The 17,467-nt window shown below is 58.8% G+C and overlaps 7 protein-coding genes across 7 annotated transcripts; 2 read left to right on the forward strand and 5 right to left on the reverse strand.

Annotated features, from left to right (window-relative positions):
* Window positions 1-291: 291 nt before the first annotated feature.
* A1Q1_01765 (uncharacterized protein) lies at window positions 292-1,592 on the reverse strand (the record flags this gene model as incomplete). The annotated part of the gene is made up of 5 exons (XM_014324804.1): window positions 292-516; window positions 606-724; window positions 787-1,181; window positions 1,237-1,316; window positions 1,395-1,592. 5 exons carry the CDS (start codon window positions 1,590-1,592, stop codon window positions 292-294), a joined length of 1,017 nt encoding a protein of 338 aa, XP_014180279.1.
* A 295-nt stretch (window positions 1,593-1,887) lies between these two features.
* On the forward strand, window positions 1,888-2,827 carry A1Q1_01766 (uncharacterized protein; the record flags this gene model as incomplete). The annotated part of the gene is made up of 4 exons (XM_014324805.1): window positions 1,888-1,899; window positions 1,953-2,363; window positions 2,409-2,543; window positions 2,594-2,827. 4 exons carry the CDS (start codon window positions 1,888-1,890, stop codon window positions 2,825-2,827), a joined length of 792 nt encoding a protein of 263 aa, XP_014180280.1.
* Window positions 2,828-3,551: 724 nt separating this feature from the next.
* A1Q1_01767 (uncharacterized protein) lies at window positions 3,552-5,769 on the forward strand (the record flags this gene model as incomplete). The annotated part of the gene is made up of 5 exons (XM_014324806.1): window positions 3,552-3,751; window positions 3,959-4,025; window positions 4,158-4,292; window positions 4,336-4,635; window positions 4,684-5,769. 5 exons carry the CDS (start codon window positions 3,552-3,554, stop codon window positions 5,767-5,769), a joined length of 1,788 nt encoding a protein of 595 aa, XP_014180281.1.
* A 70-nt stretch (window positions 5,770-5,839) lies between these two features.
* On the reverse strand, window positions 5,840-6,334 carry A1Q1_01768 (uncharacterized protein; the record flags this gene model as incomplete). The annotated part of the gene is made up of 3 exons (XM_014324807.1): window positions 5,840-5,918; window positions 5,960-6,042; window positions 6,086-6,334. The coding sequence occupies 3 exons, from the start codon at window positions 6,332-6,334 to the stop codon at window positions 5,840-5,842; spliced, it is 411 nt and encodes a 136-aa protein (XP_014180282.1).
* Window positions 6,335-7,467: 1,133 nt separating this feature from the next.
* A1Q1_01769 (delayed-type hypersensitivity antigen - related protein) lies at window positions 7,468-8,502 on the reverse strand (the record flags this gene model as incomplete). Its single annotated transcript, XM_014324808.1, has 2 exons — window positions 7,468-8,273; window positions 8,397-8,502. 2 exons carry the CDS (start codon window positions 8,500-8,502, stop codon window positions 7,468-7,470), a joined length of 912 nt encoding a protein of 303 aa, XP_014180283.1.
* Window positions 8,503-9,733: 1,231 nt separating this feature from the next.
* A1Q1_01770 (uncharacterized protein) lies at window positions 9,734-10,256 on the reverse strand (the record flags this gene model as incomplete). Its single annotated transcript, XM_014324809.1, has 3 exons — window positions 9,734-9,860; window positions 9,907-10,053; window positions 10,099-10,256. 3 exons carry the CDS (start codon window positions 10,254-10,256, stop codon window positions 9,734-9,736), a joined length of 432 nt encoding a protein of 143 aa, XP_014180284.1.
* A 921-nt stretch (window positions 10,257-11,177) lies between these two features.
* A1Q1_01771 (uncharacterized protein) lies at window positions 11,178-15,656 on the reverse strand (the record flags this gene model as incomplete). The annotated part of the gene is made up of 3 exons (XM_014324810.1): window positions 11,178-13,250; window positions 13,326-15,176; window positions 15,222-15,656. The coding sequence occupies 3 exons, from the start codon at window positions 15,654-15,656 to the stop codon at window positions 11,178-11,180; spliced, it is 4,359 nt and encodes a 1,452-aa protein (XP_014180285.1).
* Window positions 15,657-17,467: the final 1,811 nt, after the last annotated feature.

Raw genomic sequence — 17,467 nt, forward strand, 5'->3', positions numbered from 1 at the left:
AGTCACCCTCATCACCAAAAAGATTTCTTGTCCACACAATGCTTAGTATTGCCATAGTCTATGCAGGAACAGTTAATCTTTGTGTTTGCTCAGAGGTGCATTGGATTCTACTGTACAGTGGTGATGTTGAGCAGGTACAAGATCCTCCCGTCTTCTTCTCTTCTTCTCTTCTCGTTCTCACTTCTACTCCGTCCGGTTTTGATGGTTCTGAGTGTCCGGCGTATTTGGGCCGTTCTAATCTCTTGTGGCGTCTAGCGGCTTCATTCTGTGCCCTACGGGCCTAAAGTGCGCCTAGACGGCCTTCTCGTCCTTGCCGCCCTTGCCGAGCTTTCCCTGCTTGCCCATGAACAGGAGCAGGCCCTCGTACACCGTCCACGCGATAGCTGAGCTGGCCGCCTTGCGCGAAATGCGCATAGACGAGCCCGAGAAGAAGCCCGGGATGCCGGTGTCCCGGTAAATGTTCACGAGGGCGGAGCGAATGTTCGGGTTCTGCGCGGGGGCGACCTGCATTCGTGTCTGGGAGTTAGCTTAGTTGCAGCAATGGAAGCAGCTGTTTAAGATTCCTCATTTCGGGAAGAGATCAGGATGTTGGTATGGGGCCTCACCTTGACACAGTCAGCCGGCGACGTGATGATCGTCGCGAGCATGGCAGCCGTGACGGCCGAGCCAGAATGCAGCGCCGCGTTCGGGATACCCAAGTCGGGCCGGAGGGCCATCGTGCGGCCTGCCGTTAGCTTCTCGCACATCTCTTTCAGCTGCACCACCTCCTCGCCAGAGAGGACTCACCGACAATCTCCTTGCACCACTCGTAGAACACGACGTATATTCCCGCATACGGCGCGTCACGCACCGCTGTAGCCGTGAAGCCCTGGAAGAGGCCGCGGACACCCTCCGTCCGCCACAGATGGGCCATGGCGCCCGTCAAGCTCCGGTACTGCGAGTAGGCATTAGATTCGAAGCGCGCCTTCAGGATCGTGATCGGGTTCAGCACGAAGCCGACCGATGTCCGCGCCACGGCGCCCGCGAGGAGATTGCCTGTTGGCGACAGCGCGGCGAGTGCGGTACGTGACGAGGCGGAGGAGTCGGCGGGCTGCACCGCGCGCTGAAACATGGGAACACGCGAGAGCTCGTTTCGGATAGAAGAGAGCATGTAAAAGTACAGCGCTACGCCGGGGACGTTGCTGGCCGGTGTCAGCAAAGGCATCTAGATGCGCCCAGAAGACGCGCATAACCCACCGAGCGACAGTCGCCTCCGTTCCGCGCCATAATCCGAGCACGCCGTCGTCGCGCACAACCTGCTTGATGACGGGCAGGAGCTTATGTCTGAGGTTAGCGGGTGCGTGGGAAGTAGTAGCTTTCCGCAAGCGGTATTGAAATCACCTCCTCCGGCCCACATCGTAGCCCTGCTGGAGGCGCGTCTTGAGCAGGTCCAGCGGCTGCAGGCAGACTGCGCTCGTGAGGCCTGATAGCGCGCCGGAGAGCAGGTGGTGGGCTGCTTTCGGCTTGGCTTTCGTTGTCGTGACCGCAGTCGAGGTCGAGGTTGAGGTCGACGTCGTCGGGATCAGGATCGACTCGGCGGGCTGAGTCGACATGGCGTGCAAGTTGAATTCGCACCGGGGTGAGCGTCGACTCGCGTAGGGAGAAGGGGAAGGGGTGGAAGGGGGAAACGGAGGTGAAGGGAGACGAAAGGAGGTTGGAACAGGTGGTCGGAGGACAGACCGGAGTGAAAGAGCGAAATAAATCTCGGCTGAGTCGGCTTCCTACCCAGCCTTCACACTTACATGACAGTTTCGTCATCGCCCATCCGCTTGCACCCTGCCCAATTCTGATCCGCCCATTTCAACACTCAGTTCATCCAACAGTCGCAAGCAATCCCATGCGCACGCGATGAGCTTCTCAGTGAGCTTCGATGTCACGCCCATTCTAACGCAAAGGACAAGGACAGCGTCCAGTCCTTGCTGAACCTGCTGAAGCAGGCGGATGGAGACGGCCCGGATCCCGGCTCCGGCTCAAAGCCTGCGCCATCGGCATCAACATCAGCAAGCTTACCTAGTCGACCTTCCCAACCGAACAGCGCACTCAGCGATCTTCTGGCGCAGCTCGACGATCAGCCTCACGAACCTACACGAAGCGCGTTTGACGGTCCGCGCAAGGGACTGATGGAGCCCTTCGGCCCCGTCGCGGCTATGGCTGCTGCCAGCCAGCGGCGTCGGGCGTCTTCGTCCTCAGCTCCCGACGCACAGGATAAGGGCAAACGGAAGCTTGACGACACCGTCAGCAAAGCCGACTGGTCATTTAGCAGATGCTTGCCGGTGCTGACGGATCTTCTGCGCGACGACGAGTTTGTGAAGGAGCTGAAAAAGGTAGGCTGCTGCGTGGTGATGGTTATAGCTGACAGACAGATGAAGGCGGAGCAGGACTCGCTGGAGCGTCGGCTGTGGGCGCGCATGGAGAAGATCAAGGCCGACCACGAGGCGAAGACGAAGCCGGAGCGCGAGGTCGCAAGGATCACGCGGAAACCGATCACGCAGGAGAAGCAGAATGTAAGCTGGGCGTGTGCGAATGAAGCTGACCTCAGACGTGGAACAGGCAGCTGAAGCAGGCGCTCGACGAGTTCTACAAGGGGCACGTCATGACATCGGTCGACGGGCTGGCGGCGCGGCACAGATCCAGACTCGTAAAGCTGGGCGTTCCGGGGCTGGGTGAGGGGAAGGCGTACGTCAAGGGCGCCATTAAGACGAGGGAAGACAAGGAGGCTGCATTGAAGGAGAAGGAACGTGTCAAGCGCATCATGGGCGTGCTGGAGGGTGCGCTCGAGGATACCTAGGACTGTTTACACTGTATGCATTACTACTGTTACAACATCTAGTTCTCTCGCCACTGGAATTTACATCCCACGCATTTGCTGGAGGTTAGCTGGTTCTGTCACACGAAGCTCGGTGGTCACGACACGCAAGGTCGAAGGAACGGAATGCCTCCAACGCGCAACCAGTCCCAGTAACCTGGGGAAGGGACTTCTCTACTCACTAGAACGTGGTCATGGGCTCGTCAGCAGAACGGATCTGCATCTGTCGGAAGTACGCGCGGTGACACTCCTGACACTTCGGGCAGTCGGCTGGATGTCAGCTCCATCAAATCGTGCGAAGCTCACCATCCGTCTGGTCCACATTCTTCCACGCGTCTTCTCCTCCGAGAACATCGTCTACTTGCTTGCGCTCCAGATGCGTCCTCATGGAGATCTGCTGCGTGATGATCCACTTATACGGGCATGTCGGGCAGATCCTGAGAGTTAGCTCACCACAACTCCGACGCAGCTCCGCAACGTCTTCCAAGCACTCACCAGCACTTCTCCGGTGTGTCGGAGTCGTCTCCAATGGTCAGATTGTTGGCGCAGTACGGACAGAAGAGCATTGGTCGATGCCGTTGGAGGTAGATGACAACAAGGAAATTTTGGACAGGTTGGGCGGCAAAAATGACCTCACTGTGCGGAGGTGTATCGGCGGGCACCGTAGGTAGCACGGTTCGGCAGTCAGGAACGCGAGCCCGGAAAAATGTTGACATTGCAACTTCTTCTTATCCGACCTCGCTCTCGCGACCACCCTACGACAATGTCGAACGAGCTCGACGCTGTCGTCAAGAACGGAACAGACGGACCGAAACGCACGGAAAAGACATACCCGCAAGAAATGCACCCCCGACTCCGATACCTCCAGCCGTACTGGTGGCCGTACCGCACCTTCTGCAAGCAACGGTGAGTCAAAGCCGGGGAAGGCGACGAGCTTGTCGCTTGGAGCGGAGAATAGCAGGTCACAAGGGGAGTCTCACTTTCTAGCAATGATGACCCCTGCAACGTGGACGGCCCTGCTCATGTTAGCTCGACTTGGCCAGTACGCTCTCTTACCTGCTACCTCCTCCTCGCCCTGCTCCCCAAGCGCTGTTGCACGAGCTGACTTTGCAGATGGATCGGTCGCCAGCTTCTCGAGGTTATCAGCACAGAGTTCCGTGACAGGAGTGTCGACTATTACGTTCGTTTTCCTTGTCCCAATGCTCAACTAACCTGCAGAGGCACGCCCTCGAGTGTGGTGTCACGAAAGTCAACGGCGTCACCGCTTACCCGGAGCTTATTCTGAGGAGCAGCGACCGTATTGAGTGAGTAGCTTCGGCTCGGATGTTTAGCTGACATCAGCAACACTGTCCACCGTCATGAGCCCCCCATCACCAACGACCCCGTGCTCGTGCTGCACATCGACAAGGAGAAGGACTTCGTCGTGGTCAGCAAGCCCGGAAGTATGGTGAGTGGACAGCTCTGTACTTCCCCTGAAGCTGACACGCCAGCCCGTTCACGCCGCCGGTCGCTACTTCAAGCACACGCTGCTAGAGCTCCTGAAGACCGACTACGGAATCAACGCGTTCGCCGTGAACCGCCTCGACCGCTTGACCTCTGGTCTCATGATTCTGGCGCTCTCGGGTAAGACGTCGAGCCGCCTCGCAAATGAGTTCAAGGAGGGAACGGTCAAGAAGGAGTACATTGCGCGTGTCCGCGGAAAGTTCCCCGAGGGCGACATTGTTGTCGACCAGCCGCTGTTGTCGGTCGACAGGCAAATGGGTCTTGTTATTGTCGCGCCGCAGGGCAAGGTTAGTACTACAGCTTCGTCTGTTGGTGTTCGCAGCTGACAGTTACAGGAGTCGAAGACCATCTTCACGCGCATGAGCTACGACGAGAAGCGCGACCAATCGGTGGTGCACTGCAAGCCGCAGACGGGCCGCACGCACCAACTGCGTGTGCACCTCCAGTGGCTCGGATACCCGATCGCCAATGACCCGCTGTACTCGCAGGAGGAGATCTGGGGCCCAGGATGCGGCAAGGGCGGTGTCGACCTTGTGGACCAGGTCGAGGGCGAGTCATCGCAGATGACCGCGATCCGCGAGCGCGTCGTGAACATGGACCAGCGTCGGCGCACCGGAACCACTCCCCCTCCGATTCCCGACGACTCGGCACGTCTGGCCGGCAACGAGACCGCGCCCGAGCACGGCGCGACGGTGCCGATGCGCGACGAGGGCGTGTACGCCAACATTGACATCCGCTCTCCGATCCGCCTCAGCGAGCAGGCTCGTAACGTGATCGCGGGACTGAGGCGGCAACGCGACGAGGCCGACGACTGGGGCAAGTGGAAGGAGGTCATCTGGGCGACGAAGAAGGCGCAGGACGAGCTTGAGGCCGCCGCGGGCGAGGAATCCGAGAAGGACAAGCGGAAGCGGGCCAAGATTCCGCACCCCAGCGTGAACAACAACCTGAAGCGGTCCAAGGCCGTCGAGCGCCCCATCCTCGACGACACGCCGAGCCCCATGACGCCGCCCATCGAGATCCCCGACGGATTCTGCACGCAGTGCTACACGCCCCTGGCGCCGGATCCGGACCCGGAGACGCTGTTCATCTACCTCCATGCGCTGCGGTATGAGACCGAGGGCCTGGGAACGTGGGAGACGCCGTTACCCAAGTGGGCGTCGGCGGACTGGGATGGGGACTGGCGCGGCTGGGTCGGGGGCACGCCTGCGAATGCCATTCCCATGCTGCCCGAGGCGAAGGCGCGGCTCGATGCGCAGATCGCCCAGATCGAGGCTGAGAACGCGGAGGAGTGTCTGGCTGCTGAGGCTGAGGCTGCCGAGGCCGCCGGGGGGGAGAAGATGAGCGTCGACACGCCGCAGGAGAACGGACAGGCCGTCGAGGAGGACGTCGAGATGGGCGAGCGTATCGCCCAGCCCGCCTAGAGCTTAGAGCTGGCTTAGAGCACTAGACCCGGTATTGTACATGCATTTCATCTCACTAGATTCTCCATATCTAGGCGCGGAAGGGCACGACAGGGCTCAGGTCGTACCACGCGTTACCTTCGCCGTACTCGTTCTTGATCCCGATGATGCTGTCTGTTAGCGCTGCCTCCGGAATTTCGAAAAGACTCACAAAGTCGTGCCCTCCGGATACATGCTGAGCTCGGGGACAGTCCAGTCGTAGGAGCTCTCGGTTGTGTTGGCAACAGTGACGAGCTGCATTGTCAGCGGACTGCATTTAGTGAGCGCGGTAGCTCACGTCGTAAGACCTCTGCTCCGGCCATTGCGGAACATAGTAGATCTCGACTTCGCCCGAGCCTCCCGTCCACTCGAGTGGGAGGACAGACTCGGCCCGAACGGCAGAGAACTGCGTCGTCCACCGCAGCGGCTGGATCGGGACCTGCTCCTCGGCAATGGCGAGGTTGAGCGACTCGGACGCAAGCTGCGGGATCGGACTGGCGAGCGCAGCCAGGAAAGACGCGAGGAGGACAAAGAGGTAGACCAGCATTAGGACTTTGTTGCGCTAGTTTGATCGCGGTCAGGGTTGGGTCGTGGATCGGGCTGCGGATAAGAACCCGGGCTGTGGGTTCGGACGTGAGAGGGTGTAAAGGAGCGTGGGTTGGAAACGAGCGTGGGGGTCGAAAGGAGCGTGAGGGTGGTCAGAGCCGGTGAGTGAGTGAGTGAACAAGAAGCAAGCAGACTGTCGATCTGACAATCCTGACAAAGAGTTGCAGCACGGCATGAAGGCAGGCACCGCCTTCGTCTCTGAAAACGGCGACGCGTGCCGCAGCATACAGCCTTGAAGGTATTCTGGGCGGTGTCCTCTGAACCTTGGTATCTTGTCTTCCAATGATCACAGTCATTGCCAGCCGAGAGGCTCACGAAGCTCAGCCAGGCTAAAGGAGGCTCATGGCGCTGAATGCGCCACTGCCACTCACCCAGGGATGTTAGGGAGGTCTGGACCCTGGCGCTGTGCTGTGCAGGAAGACACACGGACGTGCTCTGGTCCGTGCATCGACCTGCATGTCTGCCTTAGTTGATCGGGCGCGGTCTGGCAAGTCGCTGTGGTGAGTGGGGTGTCAGTACGAGGGCCGTAGTCTATGGGACTGAGAGAGATAAGATAGTGGAGCGGGAAGATTGCGGAAACCGCGGTTGCCGTTTCAAAACTGTGTCGGTCAGTGCTGTTGCTGATGGAGTTGCAGAACTGCGGCTTGAGCCGCGCTTCCTTGTGGTCGAAGAAGACGCGTCTGCTCACATTGAAGGGAGAACTGTGAATTGCTGGCGCTGAGGGTATCGGCACAGGGGAGAGCTCGCACAAGGGCTTTCGGAACTTGAGGCCGCAACATGCCGATGTGTTTACGTAACACTGCCGGCGCCTGCTTTCTCTGTCGGTCTGTGCGAGCAATCCCCTCGTCCAACTCACCTCCAGAAGCGCCGGGCGGGGGAGAGTTAATGACCCAGCGGCAACGTAAACACAGTGACATGCACTTCTATGGACGCCACGGCGTTATGAACAGAGGGGAAATAAAGTCCTATGGTGCCCAGCAAAGTCCCTTGCGGGAAGGGTAACAGAACGAGAGAATATGAAAGGGCAGAGGCTCGAAAATTAAGGTGCTCGGAAGAAAGGTGGAGGGGAAGGGCTCAGGCGCCGAGAGCAACGCAAGCGCCGTCCACAAGGGCGTAGTCGCTGGCGCAATCCCAGATGACACACTGGCCCGACTCGCAAGAAACAGCGCCGGCAGCGACACCAGGAAGGGCGGTGCAGTCAACACCGGCGGTGAACTCAGCATCGAGAGGAGGGTCGAAGACACCATCACTGCAGCCACCGCACGAGGTGAGCTCCATGCCGGTGTCGAGGCACTCGAACGAGTCGGTTCCGGGAATGATGCAGGCGGTCTGGAAGTCGGGGCAGAGAGTGCGCTTGGCGTTGCGGCGGGCGGCCTCACGGGCGATCTTGTTGCGGCGGGCGACTCCGGAGGCGGTGGCACCGGTGGTGTAGAGCTGGGCAACGCCGCGGTCGCAGGTGGCAGGAGTGCCAGCAACGAGAGTGTTGCCACAAGTGCACATGTAGCTGCCGTCTTCAGTGCTCACCATAGACATGTGCTTGTAAGCGGCACAGTCCTTGAAGCACTTGGAGTTCTGGTAGCTCTCGAATGGAGGGGGGCCGCCAGAGACAGTGGAGCCAGTAGCGCAAGAGGTGAACGACCACGGGGCTGAGGGGAGGTACGAGACAGCATAGGAGCCGGGAAGACAGTTTCCAGCAGGGTCCTTGGCCTTGGTGACGTACTCAGCCTCGGGCTCCAGAGCGGCGCAGAAGCACGAGGCGAGCAGGCCCGCGAGACCAGGCTGGTAGATCGAGAAGACCATGTTCTTCTCAACGCAGTACTGGCGACAACCGTTGAACTCGGCGGCCGGGGAGAGAGTAGTTGTGACTGCGTTGACGACACCTGAAGTCGTCAGTGTCCGAGTATGGAACCGCGAGAAAAGGAGCCAATTCCACCAGCAGGCCATAACGCAGTCTACAACACGGACTCCGAGAACCAGGGAGAGATGAGGGACTCGTTACTCACCGCTCAGAAGATTAGGCTGGATTTCGGGTGATGAACACTGCATGAACACAGCGCCGTTCGTGGCAGGGGCGATGAGAGCCCAGAGTGCGACAGTCGAGAAGAACATGGCCAAAAAGTTGGGAGCCAAGAATAGGAGAGAGTGTAAAGGGGGGAGGTTGGGTGGGAGAGGAAGAAGGTTAAAGAGGAGAAGCGTGGGAGACGAGAAAGACGACGGTAGCGTTTATATGTCCGTCAGTACTGAAGCTGGTGCGCTGGTGAGGATGTAGCTGAGAAGCGGGAGTCAGTCCTCTTTCCATGTTTACCTGTATGGACGGACAGAGCAGCCTACCGAACCGCATGACGCTCTTCCAGTTGCCAGGCAGGGTATGCGGCTCCGGTAAGGCGCTGCAGAGCCTCAAAGAGTCCTCTTCACGGCATCTAAGGCTTGGGGCGTCCCCGGCGATGAGCTAGAAAGACGAGAAGACATTGGGAGGCTCTTCTCACTGGCCTCTGTTCCGTCTTTGGCGTAGCGTGCCCACTGCGCCTCCGCCTCGTGCGGTACCGAGTTTGGGGTCGACAGAGAGGGGGCAAGAACATGCGATAGTAGGGAGAGAAAAGGCGTGGGAGCGCGAGGGGCGGAATGAGTCGAAAACACACACTTTGCAGCCCAGACGCCCAGGCCCTCGAACGTGTCCTCGCGGCCTCCTCCAAGAGGCGACAAAGCGCGGTTGGAACCGCGCTACGGCTGCGCCTCTATTATACGCACAGTAAATTGCATCCTCCCATTCTCCAGCGCCAGCCAGCTGAGCGACAGAGGCTTATATGATCTGATCTCCTGCAGACTCTAAGGATGTTTACGGCGGTCCGAGGGACCCGAAGGGCACAGATAGGTCCCCTGGGGCGTTCCGAGTTTCGACCGCTACCCGTAGCGACCTCGCCAATAGAGGAGGCTGGAATCTTTGAATGAAACTACACATTGACAGCCTGGGGCAGTGCACCAATGGGTCTGTTTGTCGGTCACAGTAGATTTGCATAATGAAGCTACCTATTGTACGATTCAGAAGATGTTGTGCTTGCAGAATTGATGGATCCCTCGATTGCTCAGGCCTGATGTCGTTTAGCTTACAGTAGTGCTCATGAGTTCTTGGCGTTGAGTTTGCCGGACCTTGAGTTCGCGCTTCGCCTGATCGGCATGCTCGGCGCATTGGAACGTCAGATTCTAGATCCGTTGTGCAAGCATTGGAGATCACATAGCCTGAAGCTTGAAGCGAAATATTGACACGTCCGAAGGCTGCTTTTCCTCTGTTGGGTTCATCCGTGCATGCGCGGGGGGCATGATACAGTAGGAGAGGCGTCTCTTATGAAGCATTGCGATCCTTTGCCCTCTTCATGGAGCTAACGCAGAACATATGATGGTCTGGCCGTACATGAGAGCCGGCAGGGGTAGAAGGAACTGTGCCGCAGTCGATGTCTGCGCGGAGGTTGCTTGGGTACATGTCTATCCGACTTTGAGCCCACGATGCACACTTACTGCTTCAGAAAAGCGATGATGAATTCCCTACAGGGATGTCCGGGAGAGGGGGAAAGGCGACAATACAGTGATATGGCATCTGGCACAGCTCTTGCTATGTACTGTACGCATGGAGTTGGTTCGGTTTCGGTGTGGCTTGCAGGGCTGCTACAATCCATTGGCACCATCCGCACGATGACGCTCATGACGCACCCATTGGCAAGCACAGTGACTTGCTCTCGGAGGGCCGCCACGAGGGATTTGTTGAGTTGGTCCGCCTCTCCAGCTGGAAGATTGGCTGGGCGATCAGATTCTGGTTCCCTACCGGCATGCTCTGAAAACGTTGTATCAAATATTTCTGGGGTGAGCATACTGTACTGGTATTGACCCAGAGCGTGGCCGTGCCATCAGGGAGCTGGGCTGCTCCTGGGTGGGACTGGAGGCAACCTCGACGTGGTTCAGCCGAGCGCATACCTCAGCCAGCCTTCGCAGTGTAATGATCTTGTAAATCACGTCCTCACCCAGATCCACTCGGGCAAAGTCGACACGACAACACCAGAGTTTATCCTCGCGACGGAAAGCAAGTGGTGGCCCCTCATGCGCGAGTGCGCCGATGAACGCAGCGACGCTATGCTCGCCATCATACATCCATACGCGGACATCCGGTTCAACTGGTGAGCACTGATGCGGGCAGGGCAAGCACACCGCATGCTGGCGCTGCCACGAGGGATTTGTTGAGTTGGTCCGCCTCTCCAGCTGGAAGATTGGCTGGGCGATCAGATTCTGGTTCCCTACCGGCATGCTCTGAAAACGTTGTATCAAATATTTCTGGGGTGAGCATACTGTACTGGTATTGACCCAGAGCGTGGCCGTGCCATCAGGGAGCTGGGCTGCTCCTGGGTGGGACTGGAGGCAACCTCGACGTGGTTCAGCCGAGCGCATACCTCAGCCAGCCTTCGCAGTGTAATGATCTTGTAAATCACGTCCACCTTGGCCTCTGTAATTCGCAAGGCTACATGGGTCGCAGTGCAGATACTGCCAACCTCTTAGTGCATCAGGTGAATTGGTGCACCGAAAGTGGAGGATCATTCAGGTCTTGCATGTCTAATCTGAGAGCCGTGGCGCGCTGCTTGCGTTTCGTACAGATGCAGCATCTACATTGACTCCATGTCAGGCGTCTTAATCAGTTTGGATTCATGACCAGCTCGAGAGGACCTCGGACGACAGGAGAAAGTGGCTCGCGACGTGCACAGTCACGTTTGACGGAGCCCGTCAGGAATCGAGACCGCAGGCTACTTGTACTTTTGATGCTGCCACCGTCCGTAAGGAGATGGTCGAGGCGTGCTGGAACTGCGACTGTCGTAGAAACTACTCCTGTTCCTGCTCCAGGCTGGAGCGGGCCGAGTCTGGTCGTGGGTCTCAGCAATCTCGCCCTCCTCGAGTTCGATTGTTGGCGCGAGACCACGGTTCGTTGTCGAGAACAGGCTATCCTGGCTGCTCAGCACTGTACTCCGCGTAGAAGACAACGTTGACGCTGTAGGATGATCGCGGCTTGAGGTTTTTGGCGGCATCAGAGTGGCTTCTTGTTGTCGTGCAGCATCAAGCCTCTGCTTCACCAGATCCGGTTTAGCGGTATGGCTGGCACGCAGCCGGAACGGCGGTGGAACGGTGGTGCTTGGCCGTCGGTTGAGATGGGACGGTCGTTGACCGGTGAGAGTGGGAGATACAAAAGAGAGCGGCTCGGGAGCTCGCCAGGTCGCCTCAGCAGCGGGAATAGCAGGAGCATGGAGCCGTGTGAGGATGGTGCTCTGTGAGTCCGAGTTCGGTGGGCTGGGCTTGGCTCCGAAGGCTGTGGGAGCCGCGTCAGGTGCGGTTTGCTGAGCACGCGCCGTTCGAGCCTTGGCGTCCTCGGAATACAGATGCTTATACAGCAGGGTCATAGAAGCTGTCGCTGGCGCTGGAGTTGACTGGGTCCCTGGAGCCGTCGCGGGCTGAGGCGTTGTCATAGTATGCCCCCGGACTGGATGGGTACGCACGGGAGTGCTCGCAGTGATGACACGCTTGCGTGGCGCCTCAACTGTGTGTGTACTGGCGCGTTTGCGCACTCCGCTGTTTCCAACTGCTGCGGTCGTACCTGTAACAACAGTGTGGCTGGCAAGGCTAGACGACGACTTCGAGACGGCGATAGCGGAGCTTCCTGAAGACAAGGATGAGGGAGATGCCGTCGCGGTAGTGGGTACACTGCCAGACAGAGCCGCCGCCGCGTAGTGGTTGACAGCATTGTCGTCCACCTCTGCGCCGTCAACCTTGGCACCGACAGGACAAGCCAGGAGAAGGTGGTCAGCCTTGATGGCTCGCATCGCCTCGTACACTCTTGGTGTCATTTGGTCCAGTGCGTGGAACGTTCGAGGCGGGAGCCGTTTCTCGAGCTCCTCCCAAGCGCCGCGCCGTGTGGCAAAGATCACCGAGCCCCCGTAGTTGCCCAAGACGAACTTGCCGCTCGCGACGAGCTCCGGGACAAGTCCGTAGGCTTGGAGAAGTCCAATACCCCAATGGGACGTGTACGATCGTGTAGACGAGTTGCCAGGCTTGATCTTCTGGAGATCTTTCAGGCTCGCCCACGCTCCAGAGCTGAGGTGGCGTGCCCAGGGAACCTTGTAGCGCCCGACGTGTCTTATAAGAGCCAGAGTCTGCTCCTCAGACCAGGTATGACCGCTGTTCCCGACAGAAGGGCGTCGTCCGGGTGCTTGTCCTGCAGGTTTGGAGGGAGCAGGTGGAGGCTGAGTGGTCACAATACGCACCACCTTCTCGAACGCGGGGATGACGAAATGCTTGACGTCCTCGCGGTACGTGCTCTGGACCTTGTCCCAAGCCTGCACATTGCCCTCGAGCCTGTGCCGCTCGGTGCTCCAGGTAAGTCCGGGAGACTGGGCGAGTGCACTCTGGACGGTGCAGACACGGTGGCACACCTTGTCCCACTGCGCGCGACACTCGGTTGGCGACTGTCCAATCCTACCCCCGACCTGAAGCCACGTATGATCGTGCTTCAGAACCGAGACGCCTCCGACGGCCGCGACCTGCGCACCAACTGCGTCAATGAGCGACGCAAACTCAGCGCGACTCCAGCCGATAGGCACCGAGCTGTCGTAGCCGGCAGCGGCGACTTGACCTGCTTGCTTCCGATAGCTAACTCCTTCCAAAGAGAGACGGGGCGCGGTCCGTGCTTCAGGCACCGACGGCAGTTTGACCTCGCGGGCTGGCGGGGGCGGCCAATCACGCCCATAGACGGCCGCGACATCTGGAACCCAGCGATCGCGGCTTGAACCTGCGCCGCTTGCGTCACGCAAAGCGGAAGGGTTGGCATTCTATGTCATGTCAACAGCTGCTTCTAGTATTAGACAAGGGTGGTCACTCACGTTTGCAGTGGCTGTGCGCTAAACAGCCAATGGGGCAACGGGGCGGCTCAGTTCTACACTCCATTGGAAGCCGTGATGCTGGATGAGCTCGCGGAAATGCTTCTCGCGGCGCGTCAAGCTGTTCCAGCGGCTCTGGGCTTGGCGCTGGGTCATCTTGGCCGGCAACTTAGGGAGAATCTTGTGCCAGTCGATCTTGGTGATGACACCATCGGTCATCGAGGAGTGCTTGTGCACCTGATCGATGAGCTCCTTCGTACCTTCCTCCGTCCATACGAGGTCGGATCTCGTACGCTGAGTTCTAGCGCCCCATTTGTTACCGGTCGGAAGCTGTAAAGCCGTGGAGGGGGACTGCAGCTTGAACGGCTTGCCTTTGCCCTTGGTCGCGACCACATAACCGGAGATGAGCAGGTCCTCGGCCCCAAAGACCTTGCCAGCGGTGAAGAACGGCACGGGCTTGCCGAGCTTTGTGGCGGCGAGCCCAAGACGAGGATGCATAACATCCTCGGCAGCGACTCTTCCGGGCTTGGGCCCACGCCACTTGCTGAAGTAGAGGTCAGCCTCGAAGGGCGCCAGGGCGTTGTGCCGGAGAAGGTGCCGGAATTGAGCGTCCGGCGCGAAGGGCGAGAGGTCGACCTTAGAGCCGAGGATTCCTTGACGGCGTAGGACGAGCAACACGTTGTTCGCATCTTCGACGCTCTCTTCGAGGTAGCGCACAAGTGTCGAGTACCTGTGGCTTGCGATGAGGAAATTCGCCGCCCTGGACTCGACGCGCACCGAGACAGCGGTCGGGTCCCAGTCCTTGACGCTTGAAGGGCATGGCGTCTTCAGCCCAAAGCACCCGGTGCGGCCGTGTTGGGCGTGCGCAATGACTGTGGGGCTGAGAGGGTGCCAAGGGGGAAATGACCAGTTGAGAGCGAGACCTGTGATGGGACAGGTAGCCTCATACACGACGCAATTGACCATGACCAGAATAAGCACACCGTAGGGCGAGGCGTTTGGGTCGTCATCGTGAAATGCGTCGCACAGGATCAGAAAGCGGATCAAACAGCGCATGCACCAGCGCAGTACGTCCTCCTCATGCGAGTCCTCTGCGAATGGGCCGACGGGGAACCCTTTGCTGTTCTTCCTGACCTTACACTCCATGACAACCTCGAACTCGGCGACGAACCTGATCATACCCCGTATCGCCGAAGGGTCCAGGAACGGCTGGAGGCGCTCTTCGGCCAAGACCGCACAGGTGCTATACGCTCGCAGTGCACTTGACAGAGAGGGCGCTGAGCGGCAGCTCTTGGCGACCACGGGGAGGAAGAGATCGACATGCGTCTCCAGTTTGAAAACCGAATGGACGATCTGAGCAGCATCAATGATTTCGCGTTTGACGAACATGTCGCTGGCTCGAGAGTCGTGCATTGCTTGCTGCAGGGGGGCCAGTCCATCTATCGCCACCTGGCATGCACCAACAATGTCGTCACGTTGGGCTGCTCTAGCCAGGGTGGCACAAACCGTAAGTCGTACCACTTCCGCGAGACCGCCGCCTTTCGCGCGGTTAGCGAGCCATGGGACGATTTCCACGTTGCTGCGGTGGTGAAAGGGAAACAGTTGTGGTCTCCCGTCGACCTGAAACACTTGGTCGCGCAAGTCGAGGGAGGCGTCAAATGCCGACAGACACGAACGCAGATCCAGGAAGCGCTCCAGTTCAGGAGCGAGGGCGCTGTCCGCGTCCGAACCAGGGAGGAGGGCTGGCTCTAGCTTGGCGAGCGGGCCGGATACAGCACCTTTGACGATGTAGATCTCGAGTGCCACGGCGAGGGCGTCGACCTGCTGGGACGGGACGGTAACCGACACAACCAAGGGACTTTTGGGAACGTTCGGTAGCTATATGTCAGCTTTCCTCTTGGCTTCACACAGGTATCCACTCACGTCACGAATGCGCACAGAGTCGGGCGGACTCTGACGGAATTGGTTGGCGACCTTGGCATCGGCGGCGAGCCACGTCTTCTCCTTGCGAGCGGCTCGGTCCGTCTCTCCGTAGAACTCAATCAGCTCGCAGAGCACACACAGCCTGCACGCCTTGCCCCACCATGCGCGACAGCCGACGAAATTAGAGAACAAGTCGTATTCGTCGGGCACCTTAGATTGCAGCGCCAGCCGGCGATGGCGCCAGTTTCGACATACATGTCTCTTTCCGCAAGTAGCATGTCCTTCGGGCGTGCTGGCCGTACCGAACTCGAAAACGTGAATGTCGTTGGGATTGGCCGTCTCCTCGTGCTCATAGTCGGTGCCTTCCTCCGCGCCGTTGACCTCACAATCAGACAGGGTGTCGTCTTCGTCGTCGTAGAAGTCGTTGCGCGACATGATGGTCAAGGGGAATGCCGTTGGCTGCCTGCGGGAGAGCGGAGATGAGTACGGAAGCAAGAAGATGGGAGAGCCCGACTTAAAGCTGCGAAAAGAGCACGGGAGAGGGAAGGTGCGTGTGGTCGTAGCAGAGCCCAAGTTATAGTTGCGGCCTGTCGGAGGACGTTCGCTGCAGACTGCGGATGGTTGTGGGCGGACGTTGCGCTTTTCCTGGAACGATGGAGCCCTGGTAGAGTGCGTCGAGTGTGAAAGTAGGTGGGTTGTAAGTTGAACAGTTGTTCTGGCACAGCACTTACCGATCTTGCCGTCGCGGATGGCGGTCCGACTGCCAGGTGAGTATCTGCATGACTAGGAGCCGGCTACCAGTCAAACTATGAGCCATCGAAGTTCCTCTGCATCTTCCTCGCGCAACGGTTGTTCCTCTACGATCTTTCTGAGTCGGATCAGCCGGTGACGCACGACTGATACGAGTTCCCGATCTGTCAAAGCCCTCTGATGCTGCACCCACCCCGTGCGGATCAGGGAAGATTCTCACCATATTGCCCACGCTCTTTTTCCTAGGCTACGGTAGCCTGAGCAGCTCGTCTCCGAGGAGTGTCATCAAGTCTTCGAACGAGCATTCCCGCAGAGGCTCCGGCTGGTCACCCAGCGGAGTCTAGTTTGTCTGGGCATTCTGGGGCGCTGAAAGCTGCAGTGCCCAACGCCGCAGAGTAGGTGTTATTAGCCCCGTCATGCAGCCTTTGAGTCACTGGCGGAGGGGCGAGAAGCATGCCGCGAGGTGTATGCCCTTTGCCTAGCCTCCTCAGGCAATCTCGGACTGCATTGGGCTGCTCAGGTACGATGGACAGCCAAGGCCCTGGGCTATGCAGTTGACGAGTTGCAGACGCCTCCTAGGTCCACCCGCTAGCCCCGCTCCTGTTTGGTGGGCATGTGGGCGTGCTACGGCTGTCCTTCAATTCACAACGGGCCTAAACCTGCCGGATCCAAGCCGTAGCATGGACTGACGCCTCATTTGACATCGCCAGCGCACTTGTGTGGAGTTACGAACACAGTGCAGCGTCGGTTCGCAATACTCCGGGTCGGAATCTGCTGAGCTCCAGACGCTCTTTGTAACAGCGAAGGACCTGAGGCTTTATGTTCCCACCGAAGCACTGTGAGCGCCCAAGTGACCCACAAGGAGCGTAGCACTGATTCCCTCATGGCTGAGAACGAATATGCACTCAAAATCGCTGAAAATATGGAGAAAACGTTGCCGGCACTGCCACACAGACGGGCACGGGTTGGGAAGCTTGAAAGCATGCCTCTCGAGTTACGGAAACCAATAGAGGCGCCGAGATTCCAATAACGACTGGGTACTTGAGGCGTTCAAAAACGGAAAGACAGCGTTAACGGACCTCGATCACGGTCGACACGGGGCCCAACACACAAGGAAGACACAAGCGCCGATGGGGTCGATGGCACGAGAGCGATAAGCTGTTGGGCGGCTCCTGCGGGACGCGTGGGTACCCGCCATGACACTGAGGTTGTTTGCATTCAGCCACCGCAAGAGAGAGAACCTACTCCCCGCTGTCCACAATGGGAAAGCCTGCCCTTGAGTAGCATGTCGTCCTGTCGCATCCTGCGCAAGCTTTCAGGGGTTCACGTTGTCCGTTGCGAGTGCCAGACTGCCGGACGCAGCTGGGAGTCCAGCCGAACAACGTGTGCGTGATGGCTCCGGATGTCTCAGATCGAGAGGCGCAAAATACAAACTAATCAGACTAGTCTCGCCAAGCAGTATATAGGTGTTTGGAACGTCTCACGCGGTACAAGCG

Source organism: Trichosporon asahii (genome assembly GCF_000293215.1).
Source record: "Trichosporon asahii var. asahii CBS 2479 unplaced genomic scaffold scaffold00050, whole genome shotgun sequence".
NCBI classification, from domain to species: domain Eukaryota; kingdom Fungi; phylum Basidiomycota; class Tremellomycetes; order Trichosporonales; family Trichosporonaceae; genus Trichosporon; species Trichosporon asahii.